Source organism: Strongylocentrotus purpuratus, unplaced genomic scaffold (genome assembly GCF_000002235.5).
Source record: "Strongylocentrotus purpuratus isolate Spur 01 unplaced genomic scaffold, Spur_5.0 spur5_scaffold_5, whole genome shotgun sequence".
Lineage (NCBI taxonomy): Eukaryota > Metazoa > Echinodermata > Echinoidea > Camarodonta > Strongylocentrotidae > Strongylocentrotus > Strongylocentrotus purpuratus.
The window spans coordinates 11432870-11459380 of record NW_022145611.1 but is presented as its reverse complement, the minus strand read 5'-3'; the positions used below and the strand labels follow the sequence as shown (position 1 = coordinate 11459380).

The following is a 26511-nucleotide window of genomic DNA, read 5'->3' as shown; positions in this document are numbered from 1 at the left end:
AGACTTTTACCCTCATCAGTTTTATTTTTTTTCTGTTGACTCGCATTTCTGTGTTCACACGTTTGGGAAAAAATGGAAAAGAATGTGTAGAAATATTTAGGGGCATTGAACTAAGTTTTCAATCAAAAGTTAGTGTATTGTATGCAGATTATGCTTTTTCATATCTGCCATGAGATATGTGTGAATTAAAAATTAAGCTTCTGCTTTATGTATGTCTTTCTTAGTGCGTATTGTAATCACTTGTCTGTTGTGGCTTGTCTACAAATTCAGTGTTATCATACTCCGTGGCAGAATTTTATGTCTGCATTTCTTTCAAACTGTCTGTACCCTCCTCACAATTGATTATATTAATCATTGATTGACTGATTAAGTAACCCATCCTATTTTTTTCTTTATCTTTTATCCAGGTTTGAGAAAATGTCGGTGGACTACTCCAAGCAGAAGTGCCTGGTGTGCGGCGACAAGGCAAGCGGTCTGCACTACACGGTGGTCTCGTGTGAGAGCTGTAAAAGTTTCTTCGGTCGTAAGATCAAGAGTAAGGCAAAGTTTACCTGCGAAGCCAATGGAAACTGTGTGATGGACCTCTACACCAGGCGGCACTGCCCGGCCTGTCGACTCCAGAAATGCCTCGATGTGGGCATGAAACCTGAACGTAAGTCTTAGTACAGATTGTTGGGCGGAGGTGTTTGGATGAAAGGGTGTGGGTAGATGGAGAAAGGAGGTAGGAGCTCACGGAAAATACTTTTATAAAAAATAGGATTTAAAAATCATGCAGTAGCTTGTAATGAAAACATCAACAATCACCAAGTTACAAGTAATTCCATAAACTACCAGAGATGTATGCAAGGAAAACTGGTTACAGAATGAAAAACCAGCCTTGATGGAGGAAAAGGGCACATTTGTTGACGACAGGCTCTATCATTGCCAACATGTGAGCTCAGTGAATTGCAAAAGGAATAGATGACATAAAGGAACAAATAAAAATGTGGAATTTAATCAACACTCGCCAGCTCATGGTGTGCATCACTGTTTATCTAAACCATATTGCATTCAGAGAAATAGAAGAAGGAAAAAAACAAACTATAACTAAGAAAAGGAGGGTTTATTTTAATTCCGGGCTGCACAAACAAATACACTGCGGCAGAGCTCAAACGGAGTGCTGCATGCTGCATATATTCGCTGTCTGCAAAAACACACCAGAGGCAATAGAGAAAGCTAGTGAAATTGACCCAACGAAAAAAATAAAAGAGTTGCACATGGCATTTGAATAGAAGAGAAAGTGAGATGCAGAGAGAAAGAGAGAGAGAAAGAGAGAGAGAGAGAGAGAGAGAGAGAGAAACAGAGAGAGGGGGAGGAGGCGAGTAGGAGAGAGAGAGAGAGAGAGAGAGAGAGAGAGAGAGAGAGGGTTGGAGAAAATGAGAACGGGGAAGAATATGTTATAGAAAGTTGATGAGGGAGGTGTAGTCTTGAGATAGCAAATTAGCAACGCAGTAATTGTAGTGTTATGAGGTAAAAAGTGTTCAGAGCTAGCTTTGAAAGAAAAAGAAGATAAATGGAAACATATCAGTCTTTAAAGGGAGTGGAGTCTAGATGAAAGATTCATTGAAAAAGAGAGATGGGGAGAGACAGGCAAAGAGTGGTACATATAGAGGGAGAGAGAAAGGATAGAGACAAATAGACAATTAAAAGGAATGGAAAGATAGGCCAAACTATTTTAGAAACTTAATTAAAGGAGGATTTAGGAGTGGAAGCAAAATGAGTGAAAGCGAGTTGATAGCAAGAAATACAGCAAAAGTTAGACAGAGAGACAGAGAGAGAGAGACAGAGAGAGAGAGAGAGAGAGAGGGGGAATATAGTACATGGAGAGTACATCGTAGCATTCTCCATTTCATGATTGAGCAGAAAATACATGCATATTGGTAGGACTGAGAGACTGTATGCTGCAATGGAGGGGTATATAATTGCAATCGGAGGAGGCGGATCTACCGAACAGGCTGAAATCGTGCAATAATCAATGCTACACTGCCCAGAGAGATGGGATAGTGGGCTTTCATAATTGAAGATGCTGCATGAACGTCAATATTTTACCAATTTGTGTCATGTAGTCTGTTTCCTGCTATCATCTTTAATCTAAACCACTCCAGTTTCTTTTGGAGGGGAAAATCTATATTATTCCCTCTCTCCTCTCTCCCCATATTGCATATTTTTTTTCGTCTCGTCTCCCAGCACTTGGTGTATGAAGAAAGGTCATAGTTCAATAGATTGTGTGTTATGTGTTGGATTCAGCTAGCCTGGTGGAGCTGCGCTAGCTCTCCCTGATATTTGAAACATCTGTGGCAAACATATTTGGTTACTGTAGCAACAGGAGTCTGGCTGATCAAGTTTTTTACTCATTTTTTCCTTCTTCTGGTGTGACGCCCACACCATTCTTGTTTTTCCTTGTAGAAAATCAAAGCAAAACTATCTAAAAGATCATGCAGTCTTGAAAGTAAGGGGTAAAAATTAAGGATGGACACGGCTTCTTTTACGTAACACCTAACTCACTAATCTTGAATAGAGCATCAATCAATCTCTTCACTAAAATTCTAACTTTTTGGGGGGGGAGGGAGGTTGGAATTCGACTTTCATAAGATTTCATTTTTGCTGAGTGCCAAAAGGATGCTAATCTATGCCAATTGACAAGTAAATGTCTTTCTGCCTCTCAGCTTAAAATATTGCTTTAGTTTAAAGAGACTCTTAGTAGCATTTTCAATCAGAAAAACTTAGTCACAGGAAGACTTCTCCACACATATGTATTTATGGGGTAGTATCGGCAGCTAAATCAATGTAATAGCAAATTTGCACAGTGTTGCTTTAATCATATTATGAAAGGCATTCCAAAAATTCTTTGTTTTCATTTTCTTTCTACTTGGTAATTCTTCTAGATCTACTACCTTGCCCCCCCCCCCTCACATAACGAGATGATTCTGTACTGCCCCTCCCTAATGGTTTACTGCCATTCAAGTTCTGTCAAATCTAAATTACAAGTTAATGACCCCTCTAGCTGTAGACCAGACTCAACCAATAAACCACAACAGTTGCTTCTCCAGATTTGACCTTGATCCAGGTCAACTTCACCAAATTCTCGCCTGTTCCCATGACAACAAAATAAGAATTTTACAAGGGGGCTGTGGACAATGGTTCGAAGTGATCAGTGCAATTTATAAGTGTTCATTCCTGATTTTCACCCATTTTGCTGTGTGCTGACATCTGCATTTGTCATTATCTTTAAGAGGATATGTAATGTCGTAAGTCTACAGGAACTGGGAGATATTTTGAGAATTTCATAAGGATGTGGTTATAATGCATATATGTCTTTCACATTTACATTTAAATATACAGTATGTTACGGAAAATACGGAGATGTTATTATGAGTAGCTATCATGATAGAAGTCATGCATGTGAATTGATAAATACGTCACACCTTTGAAGATATATTCAATCAGGCTGCTTCACATGTGATCATCATTGTTATCCCTAAAGCTGAGTAATTGATTAATTGTAATCAGTTCGCGTGAAGTCGCACTACGCCTTCCCCAAATGCGCCCTGCGGGTGATTTGGGAAGGAGCTGAAAAATTACATGAAGGGAAAAACTGAACGCCTCCCCTCAAATCTGTCGGAATCTCACGACAGCGAGATTAACGACAATTATCCATCATGGTAATGAGTCAATTTCCATCCTGCTCCCATCCTCCTCCATGTCTTCCTTGCCTCATCACTCATCCATCACCATGGTAACAACCTCATTGCCTTTAAAGGTCCAATCAGGCGATCCGATGTTGATGCTTTGTAAAGGCCGGCTGGTTGCGCCCTAGATAAAAGTTAATCCGTTTGAGACTGCTTCACTTTCATTAACATGTACTGGACGTTATCCTGTGTTCTTTCTTGCTTTTAGACTTTAATGGGTCAAAGAGACAATTACATTGTGGAAAACATGGATTGATTGCCCCTAATAGTTTTTTTTTATTTATGGGTCTTTCGTTCGTCCATTAAGATTGTTGTGCTCTTATATTTGTGTTTAATGGGGCCTATAGTTTTTGTGTTTTTTATCTTTTCTCATTCCAATGATCATCCAGCCCCTTTCTTGCCTTTTAATACTCCTTTTCATTTAGTCTTGTACCCTGAGCATCTTTTACCTCTCTTTCTTCTCTTTCCTTCTCTTTCCCTCTCTTTCCTTCTCTTTCCTTCTCTTTCCCTCTCTTTCCTTCTCTTTCCTTCTCTTTCCTTCTCTTTCTCCCTTTTTTTCCTATTCTCTTTTTTTCTTCTATTATCTGTCGACTACTTTTCTTTGGGGAGCCATTGCTTGTGCCGAGATCTGTTTTGTTCTTCTTTGTGAACACGATTTATTGAGCTACTAAACACTGCTCATAGTACAATAGCACAGGTTGTTACAGTGTTAATTCTAATAGGAAAGTAGAATCTTTACAGTCTACAGTAATGGAGCAATGGGGAGGACGTGACATTGGAGTCATTTGATTGTTTTGAGGAAGAACACGTTTGGCTGTTTCAGTGAAAAGAAACACTTGGCAGGCGAAGGGGCCCCATGATTCTAATTAATCAGCGGATTTGAGCAGTCGCTTGTGGAAGGTGTTGCCAATTTCATGGTCATTAAAAGGGTATTACGAGCTCATTTGCCGAAGAATTGATGGTTTATTGCATCATAAAAGACTGCGGTGTGTGTGTGTTCGGCAGTGTTTAGTCAGGGTTTAGGAAAGGTTTCTCATAGATTGAGAAATGATTAGTATTGATGAGGAGGAGGAGGAGGAGGAGGGGAAGGAGGAGAGTAATAGTGATGATGATGAGGATAGGGATTAAACCATGTTGTGATATAGAACCGTTCATGTATATGAGTATATGAGTATATGATAACATATAAGAATTTGAAGGAAATTTAATGTAAAGGATTTCTGAAATTGTATTGCATTGTTATCAGCTTGTATGATTAGATCATATACATTGCTTTGAAGGAATTATTCTATAATGTTAATTGACATTCTGTTAGTTAAATGATTGAATGATAGGTTCATTAGGCTGAGTGTTTTCCTATGAGGAAGCTTCAAGTGGGAATTGTTACACGTTCATTGATGACATTCACAATTAGCTAAAAGTGAACATGCGTACAGACAGAGCAACAACGTAGAGACCATGAATAGAAAACCAAGGACCATAACAACAACAAAAAAGGTCGAAAACTTCAAAGAGACAAGATTCTTGAGCAAAAGTGCAGGGGAGGGTTCACTAGCATGTAAGAGAGAGTCATTTATATTAATGTATTTAACTGGGGCAGTTGAGGAGCTAGGCTGGCGGTTTTCTTGCTGCTAGCGATGCTAATGTTCCCGTTACATGGGGCATTGAATGACAGCGCGGTGTGCGTACTACACTCAATCAATCCCTACCTGTAGATCTTTATTTAGCAATTTAAGGATAGTGGAGATTTCAGCCCCTCGCGCCGTAATCGTATGTCATGTGGAGGCAAGCCCCACCCCCCCCCCCCCCTCGTCGGAAGAAGATGGTTGGGAGGATATTTGCAGTGGATACACGTAACGGTGAACAGACCTGTCGAATATGTGTTTGTGTAAAGGAGGGGCGCATGTAAGTGGAGGGGGGGGGGGGTTACTGTAATAATGTGACATGTCCCTTAGTAACCACATCTATAGCAACTTGACATGCATGTACCTGTACCATTCCTTTCTGTTTGCTGAATTTGCTCATGAGGAATGTATTGACATGATGCTACATGTAGCAAGTAAAACGGATGCAATTCCATCATGTTGATTTTTTGAAAATGGGCGTTGTTCTTTACCCTTGCTAGAAATCTGTTTTAATAGTTTATGGATTGTGCCTTTGAAACTGATTCAAAATTGTAGAAAAACGTAGAAGGAAATTAAAAGTTGCTTTCTGAATATTTCGTTAAGTCTTCTGTAAACTATCAAGACACTCAGTTTTTAAATGGCAACATTTTATCAGTGTGTGTGTGTGTGTTTTTTTTGGGGGGAGCCATATTTTAGGCTTTCTGTTAGTGGTTTTTTCTGAAAGTCACACATGCATGTATGTGATCTGATTTTAATGTGAATCATGTACTTTTGGTCAATCTGTCCTATTTTCAGTTTAGTAGGGATTTTTAAAAGGAAGTTTATGAACAGAAGGAAAAGAGATATCTCCTTATTTAGAGTGCTGTACTTCTAGGTGAGGAGTCGTGGAAGGGTTGTTTCTAATACAAGAAACAATAGAAGAGACACACTTTGAAATAAACCTCAAGCAGTGCTTATGATTATGAAATTCATGACCAAGGCATTCAAGCTTATGTTAAACTCAAGTTCAAAAGAAGAAAGGAATGAAGTTGATCATAAGATAACTATAAAAAAAAATTAATCTTCATTTTAATTTTTGAATCTAGCGGTTATTCACCCGACCAGGATCTATGTCTTGATATCCAAGAGAAAGACTTCCTGGAATACTTAGAATTCTAGCAAAATGACCAGCAAAATCAAAAAATGGTGAAACAAGAAACAGCAGTAGGACTTTATTTGAGGGTCAAATTTCAAGAAAGGAATCATCCTTATGGTACAGGACTTTTATGTTGCTGCCAAAGAAATACTTCCTGGTATATACTTAATCATTTTACCCCCAAAATAGGAAATGGAGAAGAAAAGAGGAGCAGGTCAGAGAAAAACATTTGTATTTTCCAAGAAAACATATGTTTTTAGCTTTGATTTTTGTACAGTTGGATGAATGATAAGATACTAAGAAAAAAATTGGAAATGCTTGTTATCCAAGACAATCATGTTATATATCTTGAAAGAGATCCATATATATATATGGATTAGATTTCACATACAGAAGGATTTCTCCTAGAGAAATTCAGATGATATCCAATAAACAAAAACGAAGGCAGGTTATCTATTTCAAAGAAATAACTTGTTCATTTCAAGATAACATTTATAATCTCATTCATCATTCACCTGGATTAGAACGTCTTAACACAAATAATTTTTAGATCAAATTTTTTTAAATTGAGTATAATAAGTAAGTAGTCTTTGAGAAAGAACAGATTTTTTTTTCTATCTGAATAACTTTGCTATCCTGAGGGTTAGTAAATGTGATTTAGGTAATGTTTATGCATTCAAAGGAAATGAAAGTGTGTAATCTTGAATTGAACTAGATGAATGGACCTAAGATTTGAAAAAAATTGAACTACCAGTACTGAGTAGATGAATGTTGAATATGATGATGATGATGAAGAAGATGATTCCTCATCTCTTGCTAATATTGTTACACTTGCTTAACAAGGGTACTTGAGTATGCTTGCCACGGCGTGTCATACCGGCTCCAATCACGACCGACGGACGGGACTCTATCGTGCATGCAAGATATCAAAATTGTTAGCTGTGGCTAGCAGTGCATGCATGCTCCAAGAAAAATACGAGCGAGAGATGAGAAAGGGAAAGGCGGGAGAAAAAAAATTGAGTCCATTGCATACCAATGTTTGCACTTTTCTGAGAGGTTACTTGATTTCTTGTGTTGGGAGGTTGCTCCGCCGCTGTTGTCGAGAGCAACCAAGAAGAATCTTATGCTGGATGTACGAGTCATATTTTATGATGTATATCTATCTACCTCCCACTGTACTTATCTTGTCCCTGCCTGCCTGCATGCGTGGTGCGTGTGTACGGGCAGGCATGCATGTATGACAACAACGGCATCGGGACTCTGCCACGACTGATGTCTGCCAAGGGGGAAAAGTGCTCGTAACCTGGCGGGGTTGGGGGATGAGGAATTTTTCTCATTTGTATTGTCATATTATTGGTTGACATGACTAGATTGTTTATCTTTTTCTAGTTGTAAGTCTCTCTCCTTTCTGTCGAGGGCCATATACTTCTTGCACGGTCTATGGGATGCTTCAGCAACATGCAGTCAGGGTGGGGATATAATAGTAATAGATGGGACTCTTTGTATGAGCTAGGGCTTGGTGAGATGTAACTGGACGTATGTCAAAGAGTATCTATTCATTAATAACCCCCTCTGCTTAAACGAGATTCCTTTTTTCCGTGTGCAGTATTGGGTTTTTCATTTACCGGTATGTGTCTCCCTGAATTTATTTCCTGTGTTATCTTGCACAACTTCAAGATCAATACTAAATGGTAGATGTCTAAAATTTACAGGGAAATTGAAAAATCCTGTTCAATATTTAACAAAACTAACATATGCTGATGTACAGTACAAAAATTTTCACATCAGAAAACCAGTTTACTCGGTCTGTATAAAATCAACCAGGAAAGACTGTATACGGTACATGTAGCTGATTTTTGCATTTGTCATTTTATAGATCCTCAATATTTGTTTTAATCATCACTACAGAGACAGGTGTAATAAGAAATATGAATACTTTATTAGGCCTATCTTCTAATGGGTATGTTATTATGTATCAATAGAAGGGTATAAAGGTTTGGGAACTACATGTACAGGAAGCTATATGCCCATATGTCTCAAATGTTTTTGATGTTAATGTAGTACTTTTCTTTACATCTCTCTCTCTCTCTCTCTCTCTCTCTCTCTTCTCTCTCTCTCTCTCTATCTCTCTCTCTCTCTTTCTCTCTTCTCTTTCTCTCTCTCTCTCTCTTTCTCTTCCTTTTTTTTTTTCTTTCTTTCTTTCCTCTCTCCCTTTCTCAAATTTTCCATTTCCCTCTCTTGCACTCTACTTTTTCTCTCTCTCTCTCTCTTGCTCCTTTTCCCCTTCTCCACCTTCCTGTTTTCTCTTCTCGAACTTTCTCTCACTGCATGTTGCCCTTTTCCCACTCACAGCACGCTAGGCAGTTTTTGAATGTCTATTTTGGTAAAAACAGATCAATACTATGTTTGCCATGGGGATCGTTACATTTGAAGGAGGGGCAGCGTAAAAAACACATGTGAAAAAAACACCATGGCAAAAAAGCATACAATCCCAGCTCGTGTAACTTCATTATTAAAGCGAAGTAAAGCAAGGAAAAACCAACTCAGGAATACATGCTAAATGTTTGCGGGTATATTTCAGGGAGATTTTGTAAATTATTTATGTGTTTTAATACTTAGTATACAAGAAGATAACTTTAGTGTGAACAGAACTTTTTCACCTGTTGGATATGATATGATTTTGGTATAAGACACATTGGCCATGTAGACAATCTCAGTGTAAACAAGGCTCTTTTTGGATATTTTATTATTTTGGTGTAACACATATTTTCAGTAGACTCCATATGAGTATCGGAGTATCTCGGGCTTAGTGTTCAAAGGGCTAATATAAACAAGGTCTTCTAGTTCTAGGGCAGAAGGGGGCAACGACCCCCAGAATATGTTTACGACAATTAAACACTGGTAGAGTAAATGACCATGACTGACTCCAGGCTTGATTGATAACTCTGCTAGCAACCGTTTTTTTTTCCCCCTTGCTTATTTCCCATTTTTTGTTTCTGGTAGAGCCACACCATACATAGTTCAAGGCGACAGGTCTCGAGAGATATGTCAACACCTCAAGAGCCAACAAAAATGTCTTTGTTTGGGACTGTTGGGGGAAGGGGGAGAGAGAGAGAGTTCTAGAGATCAAATTGGAAATATTATACTTCTTATTAATAGTGTTTTTAAGAGAGGAGAGCGGATTAATAGGAATATGCTATTTTAGGGTTAAATGCAGATTGAAAAGGATTATTATCATTTTAATACATTGGTCATAGATTTTTTGGTTTTGACAGGAGAGAAAATATTTTTCATAACTAAATATTGTCTTCTTAACATAATCCTAAAAATGAATGAATGCTTGAGCTATATTCAAATAACTAGATTGGTGTTCTGTACCTTGATTATACTTCTTTTAGATGTGGGTGGCTATGAAGGTGCTAAACAATGATAAACCTGTCAAAACCACCATCCCCCTCTCTTTACTCATAATTATACACATGCATACAGAATCAAAATATTAGGAAATGTGATATGAATGAATTAGCTTTTAGGTAAACATTAACAGAATTATCGGGTTCATGATAAGTCCATTGAATATTGATTCCGTGATTGAAGTCACACGTCATGTCAGTCAGATTTTTGAAGTGATGGTATAAACAATCAATTTTTTCTTTATGGTTCAATTATCAGACATTAATTACTATTGAGAATCAAAAAAAGTTTACATCTTTATTTCCTGCTACAGTATTACCATCCTCTACCAATACCATCATTACTTTCCTCTGACTCATCTACCACCCTGTTGTTCCTTCGTTAGTCTTGGGCTTGATGATGAAACCACACATCATCCATAGCCATAGGTCTTACCCTGGCCTGGTGAAGCCTGAGGACTGCAGCTAGGTCTGTCTGTTGTCACTGGTTTCTCATAAACAGTTCAGAAGCTGTGCTGATGTCAGCCACAGGGGGCAGCAGGCCAGGGTCAGAGTTTTCCTTGTTGTTGTTTTTCTTGGAGGGTGCGAGATGTGATATTTCTCAAAAACAGGGAGGGTTTAGCCCGAAGGTTTGACACTGGCTGGATGGCTGGCTGGATGGGCGACCTGATGAAAGGGTAAAGACTGGAAGCCCTCTACTGTCCCTGTATGGGTAGGAGGGGGGGGGGGGGGGGGACACCACTACTAGGCCAGGAGGGAGCTCTCATTTGACCTTTCACATCCTTACAGAGACCAAATAGATTCAAATCATCATTAAATGTCTAATAAATGACATTTTGACTGGTTGATATTCAATGTACATGAGGCCTGACGATATGTTAAGCATCTCATTTCTTGCAGATCTCAAAACATGAAGATGAGATAGTTAAATAAATAGGAATCAGATTATATTTGTATTACCAAAGATTGGGATTGGAGGAATTTTTTGTTACAGGATCGTGAGGAATAAATGTCATACAACGGAATTGGTTCGGGCATGTAAGGAGAACCTGAAAATTTGCCTAAAAATTCACTTTGAAAATTGAAGTATTAAATGTGTGTTCATCTATTAAGTTATGTAGCTTTTGAACTATCATAGGATGTAATTACTTCAGGGAGTAATGTGAAAGCACCAGTTGCTTTAGAATGTAAAACTGTATCTTGACATAAGTATAAAGGAATCTACCCTGTGCATGTCAAATCATCACACCCTCAACAATGTGCGGATTAGCTCCTAATTGTTCCACGTTACCTCACAATTATCCAATCACAACCCCCATGTCATCATCTGTTGACTGGACATTCAATCCCAGTGAAGAAGGAAAAAACAGTGGCCAGGCCAAACGTGAACAGTCTCTCCTCTCAAGATTACAATCAACAGATTGCCGAGACTTCCAGTCACAAATTGCTGCCGAATTTCTTCCTCTTCCCCCAGTCTCAACCAATCTCCTACGGTCGTCCGTGATCGGCGTGGCACTGACGTCAATTTCGTCTCGCGTGACTCACTTGACATACTTGCGTTGTCTTCGGAGAAGCATGGACGGAGAGAGAGAAAGAGAAAGAGGGGCGATGGCAGCTCCGGCTTGGATGTTGCTTATTGTTTTGTTAACGCCTTAAACCAATGTCAACATCACAATGCTCTCTAGTTCTCCCATCCATAGTCATCATCTTATTTGATGATTCCAGTGCCTGAAGACTGACATTCCAATCATATTTCAATTTTAATTCACCATGAGATGAACTTATATTAGTTTTTTTTTCTTCTTTCACCATTAAATCTCCAAATTTTGTGTCGTCCTTCAGAAAAAATGCAACTGGCAATAATATTCTTCTGATAGTTTGAATTATTTTCTTATCAAGTGCATTTATCATGATTATGCAAGTTCTTTACAATGTATGACTACTTCCAGGACTTTTGTAAACAGGTCCATGGTGCAACAGGGGTGGAGCCTGTGAAGAAATTAAAGAACACAAAATGTCTTTACAACCAGGTACAATCTTGCAGAACATGTTAAGACACACAGTGCGTGAACATACATCCTTCTTACTCCCATCTAATTACGTACATTTCTCTAAAAAGTGCAAAGCAGGAAGCTGAGTGACGTCATCAAGTTAAACGTAAGAAAAAGTAAAATCAATGTGGCGTACAGCTGGGATGTCACCATGCCTCGTGGTGACGTAGGAGAAGGGAGAGGGAAGATGATCCCTCAGATTTTGTCAGATTTTATCCCCCCTTTTTCGACGGGCAGTCGACTGATTTAGAATTAAATTTGGGAAAAGGTAGATTTCACCAGATGGTAACATGGATTTCTCAGTTTAGGAGGTATGTATTTCAGATGACAAAAGTCAGGAGGAAAATATACATAGAAGTTGCAGAACAAGATGAGAGAATGTGAATAAGAAAATGAAAAAATTGTAAGGTTGATAAAGAGGTAGAGAGAGTGGGTGGGGGGGGGGGGGGGGTAAGGTGAGGGGAGAAGATGATGTATCTATGGAAGAGTTAGAAAAGATTATTCAAGTTTGGTGCCATCATAATTTAAAGGTATGTATGTGTCGGACAAAGACGATATTTGGAAGGGAATACAAAAGAAATTGTCAGCCAAGATTTAGACAGGCATTAAACGTAGCTCTGTTTTCAAGGATATGGCTTAATGCCCTTCTGGCTCTCAATTGCAGCGTATAAACTGATTTTATAAAATGGAAGAGAAAAGAAAAACAATTTTAGAATTGCAGCAGTATAAAGTTCAGGCTTTTTTATCATCCATAAGTGGTACAATGGGCAGAGAACTTACACTGAACTTGAGGAAAATTATAGCAATTTTCTCTACTAAAGCTTTATTTACAATTTTAGAGGAGAAGTTAAGGAAGAAGACGACACATGTTTGCTTGAAGAAGAAAAAAAGGTTCTATGGGCAATGGGCTTTAGTGAAGATCTACCGAAGAAATGTAGACAAATTTGAAGTGATACGCTTTGTGAGATAGCATAAAGAGCAAATCCAGGCAAAGTGTCTCCTATCAATACAGATCACATTTTGACCCGACTTTATAGCTTTTCACTCTGCTACCTATTTAGGTCTTATGTCGGCCTTAAAAGCCCTGCTAATGCGGCAAGGCAGCACAAATTTGATCCTCGTTCTAACATCGGGGTAAAAGGGAGTCGTCTTTCGTGGGTCGTCTCCGAGATAGACAGACAGACAGAATGATGAGCGGTGGTAGGGAGGGTGGGGTGGGGTGGGTCGGAAAATGGTTCCAACCTGGTCGGAATCCGGGCTCAATCCTCCAAGTTGGGGAGCCAAATCCAACTGCTGACATAATGGATCTCAAAATGAGATCCCCGGTAACACCTAAGGCTTTGGCAGCCAGCGAAAGGAGAGCCGAGAGATGTGTGTCAGTATCGGTTGAGAGGCCGCGGGAGTGATGGGCGCTATTGGATACCAGATCATGCACCAAGAATGAAAAACATAGTAGTTAGCTTCAAGTTTTTTTTAAATATGACTTTCTTTTAGTTTTGAAATACAGAGACTATTTGACATGCTATATTTCAAATGCCAACTTACATTTTCTTCAGACTTATTTTTCTTTAGATCATTACCGATACTCAAAAGTAAAGTTTAAAGACTTGCATGTCAATCTTAAGATATGTATATGAAATGATGATACATGTTTGCGCAAATCAATTATTTTTCTCTTTTTCCCCTCTTTTAAAGAAAAAAATCATTGCGTCTTTATCCTCTTCCCAGGTCAGCTTTTTTTGGATATCCCCTTCCCAATTTTTGAGGTGCTCTAAGGAATTATTTTTATAGTTCAACTTTTCCTCTTCTGACTATTAAAAAGATAAAAGTAATTTATATATAACCTATTCTTCCTGATATAGAACACTTTAAAGCAAGGCATCTGTACTAACAGTAGTAAAGATAAAACAGCAACCCCCCCCCCCCTCCCCTGCTCATCCCTCCTTGTCAAAAGGGGGAAATCCCATTGCCATACCCATCAGTCACAAACACATGCATGCGTGAAACTAACGTATATGTATCAAACAACATAGGATTGACTCATGCCCTCTTGTGCTGTGCGATCATCTCATAGGGAATCCAAGCAGATTTTCTCTTTCTTCACAGCTCTCTTCCTTCCAACCTTTCCTGTTGATTTTATAGAGTTTGAGCTTCTCGGGAAGCTACAAGTCAGGGATAGAGTATGTGTTTGGGTATCATAGGGGGAACTTGAACTTTTTATGAACTTTTGATCAGTCCTATTCAAAGTTCTTCTTTTTATCCCTTTATTTCTATTTATAGTGGCATGTCATAGCTTCTATGAGTGCTGAGGTACATGTCGTTTTTATAGAGTCATTTGTACAAACAGAAATTTGGGGGTGATCTTGTCATGGCATTTGTAGTGTAGGATAATGTGTATAGCTAGATAACAATTATTTCTCTGTGTATCAAATTAACAATGAAAGAATACATTTCTCCAACTCACTCAAAAAATATATTAGAAACCTCTCTTTACGAAAATGTAGGCAATTAACTGATGATATGCATTGTGTGGTTTTCATGCAGAAACATTAAAGGAATTTAGAGTTTCACTTTTGGCATTATAGTCTTGGAAAATTGTCAGACATTGTTGAATATTAAAAAAGAAAGTAACAGAAATATTACGGAAAAAGAAAAGTTAATTTAATTAGGCTCTTTAAAAAAAATCTTGAATATATACCATCCTGTATATTTTATCAATGTAGGTCTCTCTAGTCATCATCGATAGAGAAATTAAAGGTGTTTTTTGTTTTCTTCTTTATCATCCTTACAGGTGTATGGGACGAGAAGAGGTTAGAGACGAGGAAACCGCTAGAACGCAAGAACAAGAAGAAGCAGAAAGAACAGCTCCTGGTCACCCAGCAACCGACCCCTCCCCAACCCTCAGCCTCCTCGGTGTCCACGTCATCATCGTCGACATCGTCGTCGCCCTCGTGTAGCATCGTCATGCCCGTCAGCTTCTCCCCTAAGCTCAACAAGGACCAGGAGGATCTGATCACAGCGCTGGAAAGGGCCAAGACGGACTCAGGGGCTACAAATAGCAATGCTAAGGTAACTAGTCCAGGTCCTAATATATATCCCTCATAAGTCCTGGTCCTACATGCACGTTCCCTCGCAAGTCTAGGTCTGATATATACTTCTGGGCCCCGTCTTACAAAGAGCTACGATTGATCCAAATCAGTCGCAAGTCCTCTAATCAATCGCAAGTCCTCCAATCAATCGCAAGTTTGCAGTCTCCTATCTCTTAGTTGCGGTTGATATCAACTCTTTGTATTAAGACAGCTAGGGCCCTTGACTTCTATTCCTTGTACATAGCAATGCAGTGAAACTAGTTCAGGACATCTGTGTCTCTTACAGTTGGACCTGTATTGCACAAATTCCAATTGGGTGAGATAAATACCCCAAACAGCAATGCTTCACAAATTGAATACCTTCATGGCCTTCATACCTTTTTTTTTGTGCAACATTTTTACAATAGAGGGGACAGCGATTGTTTGCTATCCTGTTAAGTTTGTCTCCCGCTGTTTAGTGGGGAAATTGGAGTAAGATGGGGGGTTGTTGCTCAGCACCCATTATCTATGTGAAGATCTTAATGGTTCTCAGACATTCCCCCATGATTTTCTCTTTCATTTTGGATGGATACATGGCATGATGATGACATGTTACATACAATTACATGGAGCTCCAGCTGTGTCTATGCCACAACACTGAAGAACCTCTGGATCGAAGCCAGGATGTATAGATCTCTCTGTCAGTCTCCCTTTCTTTATGTCTCATTTTATGTCTATCTGTTTGTCTCTCTTTCTCCTCCAATCTCTTTCTCTCTCTCTCTCTCTCTCTCTTTCTCTTTCTCTCGCTCGCTCTCTATCCCTCTCATTTTATTTCTCTCTTTCTCTCCCTCTCTCTCTCTCTTTCTCTCTCTCTTCTCTCTCTTTCTCTCTCTCAATGAGTCAATCTATCTCCTCCTCCTCTCTCTCTTTTAAAAATGAGGGTCACTTTGGAGAAGCAGAACCATGAGGCTGCTAGGCACAACAGCAAAAAATGGATTGCTTGATCAGGAACCTCCTTCAGCGTATGCTTTGTGTTTTACAACATACATCTTCCTTGTGTTCATGTTAAATGGGATGGTAACTGTGATATTATCTCTGTTTTCTGCACAAGAGGGATTCCCTGAGAAATGGAATACTAATGGACGTGCAACATTATAATAATTATTTGATTATTCAATCGTCTAAACTGCTAGCAAAGATGCATGTGCAGCATATAATCATTGACTCTGTACCCACGAGGCCGTGAAATTGACCTATAAAAATGTGTAGCTGCAAGGTATAGCACAATATGAAAAAGATGGGAGATAGAAATTTGGAGTGAAAATGCCTGGGAGGACGAACTCTAATGTACCAACTGGGTCAGAAGACATTCTCCACCAGCGCTCTACTACCGGTATTTTTATTTTGAATGCCATCGCAGAGAGGTTGGTTGTGATGTCTATCTAATTGTCTGATGCTAAATGGCACAAGGTTAGGAATAGGTGCGTAAACATGCTGAAAAATCAGACGTGCCTTCCCTACTCTCTCTCTCTCCCCTTATCTGTTTCTTTCTCTTTACCTATCTCCCTCTCTCTTCATCTATCCTGTGTATTTTGCCGTCTCCCAAACCTGTTTTTATGCCGCCGATCGAGCATGGTCGTATCTAGATCAACGCTAATGATATCTTTCACCATCCACTGGTCAACATTACTCAAGCACAATTACCCCCATGTATCGCCCGCTCACTGAGCAGTCAGCTGCCCATACGCAATGATAACACAAACCAGTCAAGGCCCTCTCGGAATGATCAACACCGTTCCCAGGCGATTGCCTCTAATGGCAAATTAAACGCCGTCGCATCCTCGCTAAAAATCACCCAGAAAAATAGCACTGTCTGGCGCGAATTTTTGCTGCTGTTGATGGCAATCGAGTGACAATCAACAAACAGAGAATGTGATAATGAGCTAGCGTACGTTCCGGAGAGTCTGTAGGTGAGGGATGAATTCAGATGTCTGATGACAGTTTTACCTTGCTGAATGTTGGATGATAAACCGAGTTCATTTCGTAATCACTGATGTGATTTCAGGCATGAAGTTTGGATGGGAAAGATGGGTATGGCATGATTTGGTGAAAGAGTCAGACCTAATCATGCGCCCAGCTCATCAGTACATGTAGATATGATTGTAATATTAATGTCACTTTTCACCTGGTGGTGACCTCCAATCATGGATGGGTCTTATGTTAGTTAGGTTTCTAAAGTTAGTTTTAGGGATTCAAAAATGTCAGAGTTTTAAAAATGTATTCTATGTTGTTGTCAATGATTGTTAAATCATTACACAGCCTAGACATATTTTCTAAGATCACCCTTTCTCCTCTTTCATCATATAGCCCCCTGTTATTCATCTTTAAATTGCTCCATTTTCATTACTTTGTTGGTAAAGTGATAAATCTTCAGTTTGGCTGTATGGCTCTTAATATTCTTCACTCCCATCTTCTTGCCCTGTGACAACTTAATTTCTTTCCACCCATGACCCTTCCTGTAAACACCTTTTCCTAGCCTCTGTAACTGTAACCAATAAGTTACCAGATGTTATACCTGCATATGTCCGACTCTACTTTGGACTGATAGCATTGCATGGTTCCAACACCTTGTGCACAAATTGTTTTTATTCTTTCCACCGGAACCTAATTCTCCCCCATTTATCTCCCTTTCTTTCCATATTCTCTGTTCATGTCTTTAATATTCCACTCTCTTTCTTTCTCTATCCCTATCCCTGCATATATGGTTGACTTAGGGTTGGTGCGGTTTGTGTGCTGGGTTTGTATGCTGTCATCACCTCTCTCTAATAGCCCAATCCAGAAATATTTGGTTTGGATATTTGTTTGGTCTGACCCTATGATTGTACCCAGCAACAAATTCTCTCTCTTACTCTTAGCCAGTCTTCCACATGTCTTGCACTTTTATCCCATGGATTCCCTTCTTACTCTCTACTCTTCTTCTTCTCTCTCTTTCTCTCACTCTGTCTCTGTCCCTCTCTCTCTCTCTCTCTCTCTCTCTCCTCTTTCTCTCCCTCCCTCTCTCTCTTTTTACTCTCTTTGGGGGGGGGGGGGGGGGGCTTTCTTCTCTGTGGCATGCTGTGGTGTGGTGTCACATATATGGAACAAAAATAGGAGATATGAATAAGAATTTGATTTAATTTCTCATAAAATGCTTTGTTAAGTCCTCTATTTACTCCAAATTTTACTCTTTTCGATTAGTCTTTTGAAATATATTACAAAATGTAATTTAATTTTCACCCATGACCGCAGAAATGGCAAAATCAATTATTCTGATCAGTTTTTGAGATGTATCAAGTTTTGTATATCCCTCTCTTTATTAAAGAGGTAAACAAAAAATAACTATATGTATTTCCCCTTTGGTAATATTTCTTTAAGATAAGGGAAGTTATGAAATGATTACAAGGCATTTATTAATTTCTGTTGTTCATGAGAGAGAGAGATATATATATATATAGATAGAGAGAGATGACGCGATAATCAGACACATTAGAGCAAAAACAAAATAATTCATTTTCTGTATTACATTATATTACATCCAGTAATCCTCTGTTTGGAGCCAGAAGGGCGTTAATTCATATATATACAATTTACTTTAATAATGGAGAGTCAACATCCTTCTGTTGCTGAACAGAAGTATAGTTTTGCTTTCTTTCTGCTGGTTCATCAAGCTCTCTCTAGCTTCTGGGTTATTAGAGCAAATTCATCCTGTTGAAATAATTCTCATCAAACACCTACCAGTGTTAATATTTACCTCATCATTCATTCAGAGAACAAACGCCGCTGAAGCTGGGGGCAAATTGGCAAACTATCGATTGTGCCTGTAGCCATCACAGGGAGAGCTAGGGTACAAACTACAAAGCGTATGCAGACCCATGGTGTGTCAATGGGTAGCAAGTGTTCATGTTCCCATTCATAAGCAAGAACAGAAGACGGCAGTTGTTCGGTTACTGAATGAACAGTTTGAACCCTATTATTTCCATGTCATAGATGTTTTATAATTGCTTTAAACTTACCAGCATTGCACCAAAGGTTTACTGCAGGATGTTTAAAATTCAATTTTGTTTCCTGGTCATGTCTTTCTTTTGCTCCCTCGCTCTATGTGTATCTCTCTTTTCCGCTGCATCTTATGCTTTGTTCTGTATTATCTCATCCTGTTCTTTCTTTTCTTTTCTTTTCTTTTCTGTTATCTCTTCTTTCCTACATCCCCCCTCTCTTTCTCTCTCTCTTTCTCTCTCTCTCTCTCTCTCTCTCTCTCTCTCTCTCTCTCTCTCTCTCTCTCTCTCTCTCTCTCTATCAGCATCATTCGTTCTGCTTTTATGTCTCTCTTCATATCTCCCTTTATATCTCCCTCTCCATCTCTCTAAATCTCTCCCTGTCGCATTCCATTTGCATTGGCATGATCTGACTTTTGCGCTTAAACACGCATTTTTATGAATCTCTACTGGCATATGAAGATCACTGCACTTTTTGAGACGATGTCTGTCCATCCATCTGTCTCTGATGTTGATAGCCCAGCCACACTAGCAGAAAATGTTGATGAGATCAAGTACATGGACACGTTGTCTTGAGAGAGCCAGAAGGGCATTAACTCTATGGTGGAGTATAGGACGCAGCGTCTTTCTGATCCTCAAACGGTGTAGGCCTATCCCCTGCAATCATGCACGCTTGGGATGAAGATTCATGTAGAAGGTTTTGTGGATTGCACAATGTGCATTATTTTCAGTTAGGACTGTGTACGCATCTAATGACGCGGGCATGTTTGTTTGGCCGTAAATTAAACTGCCCGCAAGGACCAACTAATTCCAAAAGGTCAGTGAGATGGACGGGACAAAAATTCTCGCACCTCACCTCGTGATCAATGTGACAGTGAAATCACTGTCACGCAACAGTTTATGAAACACCACTACGCTGTATCATTTGCTTGCGATAGATATCAGTAGGTCCATTCTTTGGTGAAGTATTGTGTACTTTGTATTTTCTTTCTTTTTTCCCCTGAATGTGGTGGCAGATATTTTTCTTCTTCTGTTGTTGAAAGCCCCATAAATTTAATGTGAATCATCTTCTGTTACAAATTAGATTAGATATCAAGAAATTGTACGTACTCCTTAGGAAATACTAAGACCAAAGGGGAAAAAATTTGAAGGAAAAAAATTTGCATTGATCAGTATATCTGCTACCCCTTGGGATATCTCGAGGCTTGACTCTGTGTGTTTGGAAACAAAGAAAAATGAACTTGTTGAGAAAAGGTGTTTGATGCAGCTATGTTTCAAAGTGCTTGTGGATTGGATACAAGAAACAGGCAAAGTACTCTTGTCAAAGTGTTGTTGTGCTGCCGTACACTCCAGAATTAGGCCAAGCGCTGTATTGGGTTGTACAAGGTGATAGGAACATTCTGTCAACAGAACCTGGAAAGGAGAGAAAATGATGGATGCGTTGGCCTAGTTTTCATCAAAATTGTGTCTGAAGTCAAGTAACCATACCCCAAATAGGACTGATTACTGCCTGTCTTTTAGTTGTCCCTTGTGCTTCGATGCAAGGGAATCCTCCTCCCTCATTCCGCAGCCAACCAGAGGCCTGAGAAATAGGTTACAGCGAAGAAATATGTAATCAAAGCTTGCCGCTACCTGCAAGGGCTTCGTCAGACGTGCTCCCCTTCTCCCCTCTCCCCTCTTCTTAAGACGCATGCATTATTCATGAGCTATCCGGAGATGCGTAATTTTAGGGAAAGTTATCTGCGGATGATGCGTTTCTGTGGTCAGGTGACACCACCGAGCACACCTTTGCCGGTGGAGAGATGCTGAGTAGCACGTGATGCAGAGGGAATCTATGATGGTGATCACGCTCGGCAGGCCTCCGTGATACATCTCCAAGGGACATATCGGACAAGCCCCAGCGCCCATATGGTCCCGTGGCGCTTCTAGAATAACATCGCCCTCTTCTGCTTGGAATACGTAATGGGAAACATTCGTGCAACAGATGCTAGGAGCTCTGTTTGTGCATCAATTAAAATCTTCTCAGAACATAGCGCCCTGTCACCTTAGACAGTGTATTCAGACGACTTAGCTGAAGGGTTATGTGTGCCTGCACCGTTGCTCCATTTTCCAAATTCTCATCTTTCGTCTGCGATTCGCTTGCCCGAATTTTCAGCCGACTCGTCCTCAAAATAACATTTACGGAAGTAGAGCAGACTAGAGGAATCGTCGGCAACTTAACCCAGTTTCGCGGAGTGGCGTATTGATTACACCCGGATTGCGTGGCGCGCAGACGCTTCTCATTTTGCAGCAGATATACATGAAACATGAGGACATAAATCGCAGGACCCGCTGCAAGCAAGGCGTATTAGTGTCAAGTGCTGAAATGAATATTCAATTGCAGACGGCGATTGATCAGAACCTGAGCGATTAGTGAAGAAATGTTGCCTGTTAAATAGAGCAGAGTGTAACAAGTGGGGTTTCCATACATTATAATTGGGCTCCTGGGATATCTTCACCAGGGACCCATAGCATTGCACATGGCTTGAATTTTTCTTCAACCGGAAAGAAGAAAGTGTGAGAACTTTTTGGTGTACATGTCCTCTCTTGAAATTAATGATTCAAAAGTAAGAATGATGCGTATTGCATGTATTCAAAAGTTGTTTACAGGGTGTAGTTTTTCTCCATGCATTTTCTTTGTTCTTTTAACAATCTTTAAAAGGATTCAGTTATACTCCATAGTATCTTTCTAGAGCATTTCTATAAGATGTCATGCATTTTTTATACTCCCCCGGCTGCTCTCTTTCTGCCAAGTCTTATTGTTTTCTCATGGTAAGACTAATAGTTAACATGTATTTGTAAAGACAAAGTGAACAATCTTGAGCAACTTGTTATTAATGCCTCTCTCTCTCTCTCTCTCTCTTTTTTCTTCTTGTTGTCTTCAAACAGCCAAATGGGAAAATTGATGAAATCTTGAGGAAGATGCAAGCATTCCAGGACAAGACAGAAGCAATGTTTGCCAATATGAACTGCAATGGTGCCAATCCTTTCAGTCTTTATCCCAGCTCCCCCTTCCCGCCCAAGGACATGATGATGGCACCCCACCCTGGTGGCATGATGGCCAGCGACCCTCGCATGATCAAAATGGATTCTGCACTGGACAAAGCAGACAATGACAAGCTCCACCAAAGATATCCGCACGACAAGCCCCAACACATTTGTTTAAAGGAGGAACCCCTGGACCACTCGCCGAGCCTCACCTCAACGTCTTGTCAGGTGGACAATCAAAGGATATCGGACAAGATCAAGAAGGAACCGGGCTTGAATGAAAAAGATAAAATGGCCATGCTCCCTTCCCAACCCACTATGCAGCAGATGATCATCTACAACATGACGTTAATGGGTGTTGTCATCCGGCAAACTGTTGCCTTCACCAAGGCCATTCCAGCCTTCCGCAGGCTGCCCTACGATGAGCAGGCAGTGCTCATCAAGAACGCTATCCTTGAAGTCCTCATGTTGAGGTGTGCCGAGAACTACGTTCCGGAGCGCAATGTAATCGTTGACGACATCACAGGCAGCGAATGGTCCTTCGAGTCCATGTTGTCATCAGGGTTTCTGACTGCGACAGAACCAACGCTCAAGTTTATCCAGGCAGTCAATGGTATGATGCTGACCAAACAAGAGTATGCATTACTGCAAGCAATCACAATCATTTCACCAGGTAAGACTCAGACTGTTCTTTGGCAGGGAGTTGGATATTAGTCAATTAGATATTAGTCAGTTAGATAGTGGTAGATTCCAAATTCAGAATCAGGGCCAAGGATATACACTTCCATTTATTTATATTTCATCCTGCTGTAATGATGAGCAGAATTCATTTGTCAAAAGATCATTTTTGAGGCAGTAAGAATCATTTTGCTCTAATTGCAATTGTAACTTTTTTTCATGAGAGCTCAATGATGTCTCAAAGTAATTACGTTGTCTTAAAACGCTTTCAGTAAACCTGCTATTTTATTTTACTTATGAGGTATTGACTTGTGCTGATATACTTTTATTTTACTTTTATTTCCAATTAATATAAAATCATAAAAGATTATAATGTAAAAGGAGTTTGCTGATTGATTGCCTCAATGTGTATGAATAGCTAATGTTTAGCAGTACCTTGAGTGATGTGATTTCCATGTTGATATGTCCTTTATGCTTTGTCCCTTAGATCGGCCGGAGATTGTGAGTCGAGAAGACGTGGAGCAGATCCAGAGGCCGATGGTAGAGACGCTCCAGACCCTGACCAAAATCAACCATCCCGAAGACAAGGTCTTCTTCGCCAAGCTCATCATGAAGCTGACCGATGTACGAGACCTGGTCACGCACCACGTCGACGACCTCATGTCCATGAAGCTTCCCGATTCCCAGTTTGAGAGCCTCTTCCCCCTCATCTCAGAGATCTTCAACGTTTAACGTTTGGCCCTTTTCTGGAGGGAGATGGACTCGAAATAGATGTTTGGCCTCCGTGCGTGAGGAAGCGGTGGGTGCAGCAGTCGGAAAGAGAGATCCTGGAATCATTGATAGGTCAATCCCAACAATAATTGTCAATTAACATTACAAAGGATGATTTGACTTTGACGTTTTGAGGGTAAAGACTGACTTGCCTAGAGGACGGGACCTCGACCTGTTGGGAGATGGTAGGACGAGGCCAAACATACAGACAAGAGGCTGATTTTATCAAAGAATAACGCATGGAAGTTGAACCCTAAGATGATCCGTGGTTGCTGAAGCACCAATACACCCTATGTATTGGATCATCCCATGTACTAACTATGCCAAGTCAATGACATATTTCCTAAGTGGCCAAAGAGAGATCCAATATGATCTGTAATAACCGAAGTATTAAAGACCATTTCCTACAATTTGAATGAGAATCAACTACATTTTCAAAAAGTTTGTTTTGTTGATTTGCAAGTTTGGACAAGTCTGGATTAATGGATTTCCAAATGCTTTCAACATGCATATAAGATAGCTTGAGGGATATCACCAGCATGATAATGATCGTGTGTCCAACCATTCTGCGAGTCCGGGTAACTTCATCAGACTCGATTCCTGAGGGTTCTGCAGAAGCCGGAGATGCAGGAAGTGGACAAAAGCTTGACTTCTGCCATCCATCCAACAGAGACATGAGGCAGGCAGTCACTCCCTGTGCTAAGGACCGGATCAGGGATCTCCGCAAGAATCGTTTGTTCTTCATTTCTTAGTCATTCCACAGAATTAAAGGAGATATCGGCAAGAGATTTCCTTCATTTACCTGATTGTGGTGTTGGGAGTGATCCGTATGCATGGTATCCCCAATGTGTTGATGTCTGTTCCTTTATGTCAATTCAGTTCTGCTCTGTCGCAATCTGAGTTGAGGAGGGGGGGGGGAGCGGTATTAATACACTGAGCTAGTATAGAAACAGATATCTAGCATGCATGAGAAAGAATAAATGAGTGCATACATTTTGGGTCATATTACATAACCCGTGTGAAGATTTTGAAGTAATGCTTGTTATAATTCTTATATTTTATATGATCAAGCCAAATGGGCCTAATCAACGACTCAATAATTCACAACTTGTATTTATATATGTGCCAATAATGATTTTTAAAGATTTTTAAGTTCAAATAAATATAATTTATAAAATGTTAATATCATGAATCACAGTATTTATGTGTTTTAATTCATTGTACATGGGAGAATGAAATCAATTAGTAGATTTAACTTATTTCTCAATAAAGAGGCAAATAATATGATCAGGGATATACAATTTAACTTATCACATCAATATCCTTTGGTAGGTTTCGTATTTTGGCACATCAATTACAACTTTCTGCCTACCATCACAAACGATTTTAAAAAGACGAAATTGTGGTATGCCATGAATGTTGCGGAAATCCTCTTGCAAAAAGGGTATTCTGTCGGTTAATCCAAATTTATATTCAAGACATGCATTTGTTGTAGTAAGTGTTTGGATCAGTATTATTGGATTGATTGTTTGATAAAGAAGTATGGTAGCAAGTCTTTTGTCTCAGGACCTCTGAAACTCTCCCTCGTTCAACTTCAGTAGCAGGAGAAAGAAGGAGAGAGAGCCAGATTGAAAACTTATTTTGTTCTTTATTTGCCAAATATCTAATATTTTGTTTTTTGCTCTAATGTGGTGACATCGCTCTCTCTCTCTCTCTCTCTCTCTCTCTCTCTCTCTCTCTCTCTCTCTATCTATCTATCTATATCTCTTCTTTCTCTTTCTCTTTCTCTCTCTGCATTTATTCATCTTATCTATGATTTCACCATTCCAAGCTTAACCTACAAAAGTTTTGTACTAATTAATCATTTTGATTTGCTCACAAGTACATTGTGATTCAAGTCAGTATTTCTTTCAGTCAAAGATAAGCTGGATATGATCGAACGATGTTATCACATTTTTGGATAATAACAGTTGAAAGTATTAAACATTCTTTTGATTAGTGAATTTCATTCACTAGGAGAACTCAGTGTAGTATTATGAATTTGTTTTCTCGAGTCGAAAACCTCCCGTTTGCTTGGACAACACAGTATTGGAAAACAGATCGTCAGGATGTATGGCTGATTTCTGAAAAATAATTTCATTTTTGTAAAAATGTTGTCTTTCACTGTCTTTTAAACATGAATATTTTGCTGCAGAGGAAAGACAGTTTTACTCTCTGTCAAAATCTTTGCCAATTTTTATCATCCCCGTGTGTAAAAGGAGTTTTACTGCAAAATAAGCGGGATGTTCTCTTTTTTAATAGATTAAATTGATTGTTGTTCGAGGGTTGTGGCTTTTCTGTTTTAACATTGTTATCTTTTCCCTGACTTTAGTAATTGGCCTTACTTCCAAATAGGCATACTTCAGAAGTAACAAAACAGACAAACAAAACAAAATGTCACAATTCTTGTGATAAAAACACAGTTTTAGTCAGGCCTTCGATTGAAGCCACTTCAAGTATTGCCATTACCAATTATAGGTCCCCTCTGTAGCGTTATCAAATTGCACACTACTCTCTCTCCGATATTAAAGAAGGAATGCTTTTGGAGAGCAAAAAAGATTCAGGCCAAATATATGTAACTACTCACGAGTGCCAAATGCTGCTACACCCAAGGGTTGGGCTACTTGTGTGAATACTACATATGAGAAGCTCTTAAAAACAATGTCATCTTGATTCTGTTTGACCCTTTTTTATCAACCCAATTTATATGTAAGCCCACTTTATACATGTACCTTTTTTGTTGCGTGGGTATATTTCAATATCAAATATTGAGACTGAAACGAGGGATGGTGATGATGATTTAATCTGTCTATAGTTCACTGATATAATTGTAAATAATGGCTTGGTTATCGACTGTAAATCACTAGACAAATGTTTTTTGAGAAAGATAATAAGCTCTGTTTATGTATTAATTTCAACAGAATGTGTTTATTTACATGAAGATT

General features: G+C 39.4%; 1 protein-coding gene across 1 annotated transcript; it reads left to right on the top strand.

Annotated features, from left to right (window-relative positions):
- The first annotated feature begins 387 nt into the window (after positions 1-387).
- On the top strand, positions 388-24719 carry LOC115929519 (oxysterols receptor LXR-beta-like). The gene is made up of 4 exons (XM_030998635.1): positions 388-652; positions 14744-15021; positions 21980-22751; positions 23244-24719. The coding sequence occupies exons 1-4, from the start codon at positions 418-420 to the stop codon at positions 23486-23488; spliced, it is 1530 nt and encodes a 509-aa protein (XP_030854495.1). The 5' UTR covers positions 388-417; the 3' UTR covers positions 23489-24719.
- Positions 24720-26511: the final 1792 nt, after the last annotated feature.

What these genes read in the sequence shown, in the direction of transcription:
- LOC115929519 (XM_030998635.1), top strand. Translation starts at nt 418, where the DNA reads ATGTCGGTGGACTACTCCAAGCAGAAGTGCCTGGTGTGCGGCGACAAG. An exon ending in TGTGGGCATGAAACCTGAAC is followed by an intron (nt 653 to 14,743) that starts GTAAGTCTTAGT and finishes TCATCCTTACAG; the next exon opens with GTGTATGGGACGAGAAGAGG. An exon ending in CTACAAATAGCAATGCTAAG is followed by an intron (nt 15,022 to 21,979) that starts GTAACTAGTCCA and finishes GTCTTCAAACAG; the next exon opens with CCAAATGGGAAAATTGATGA.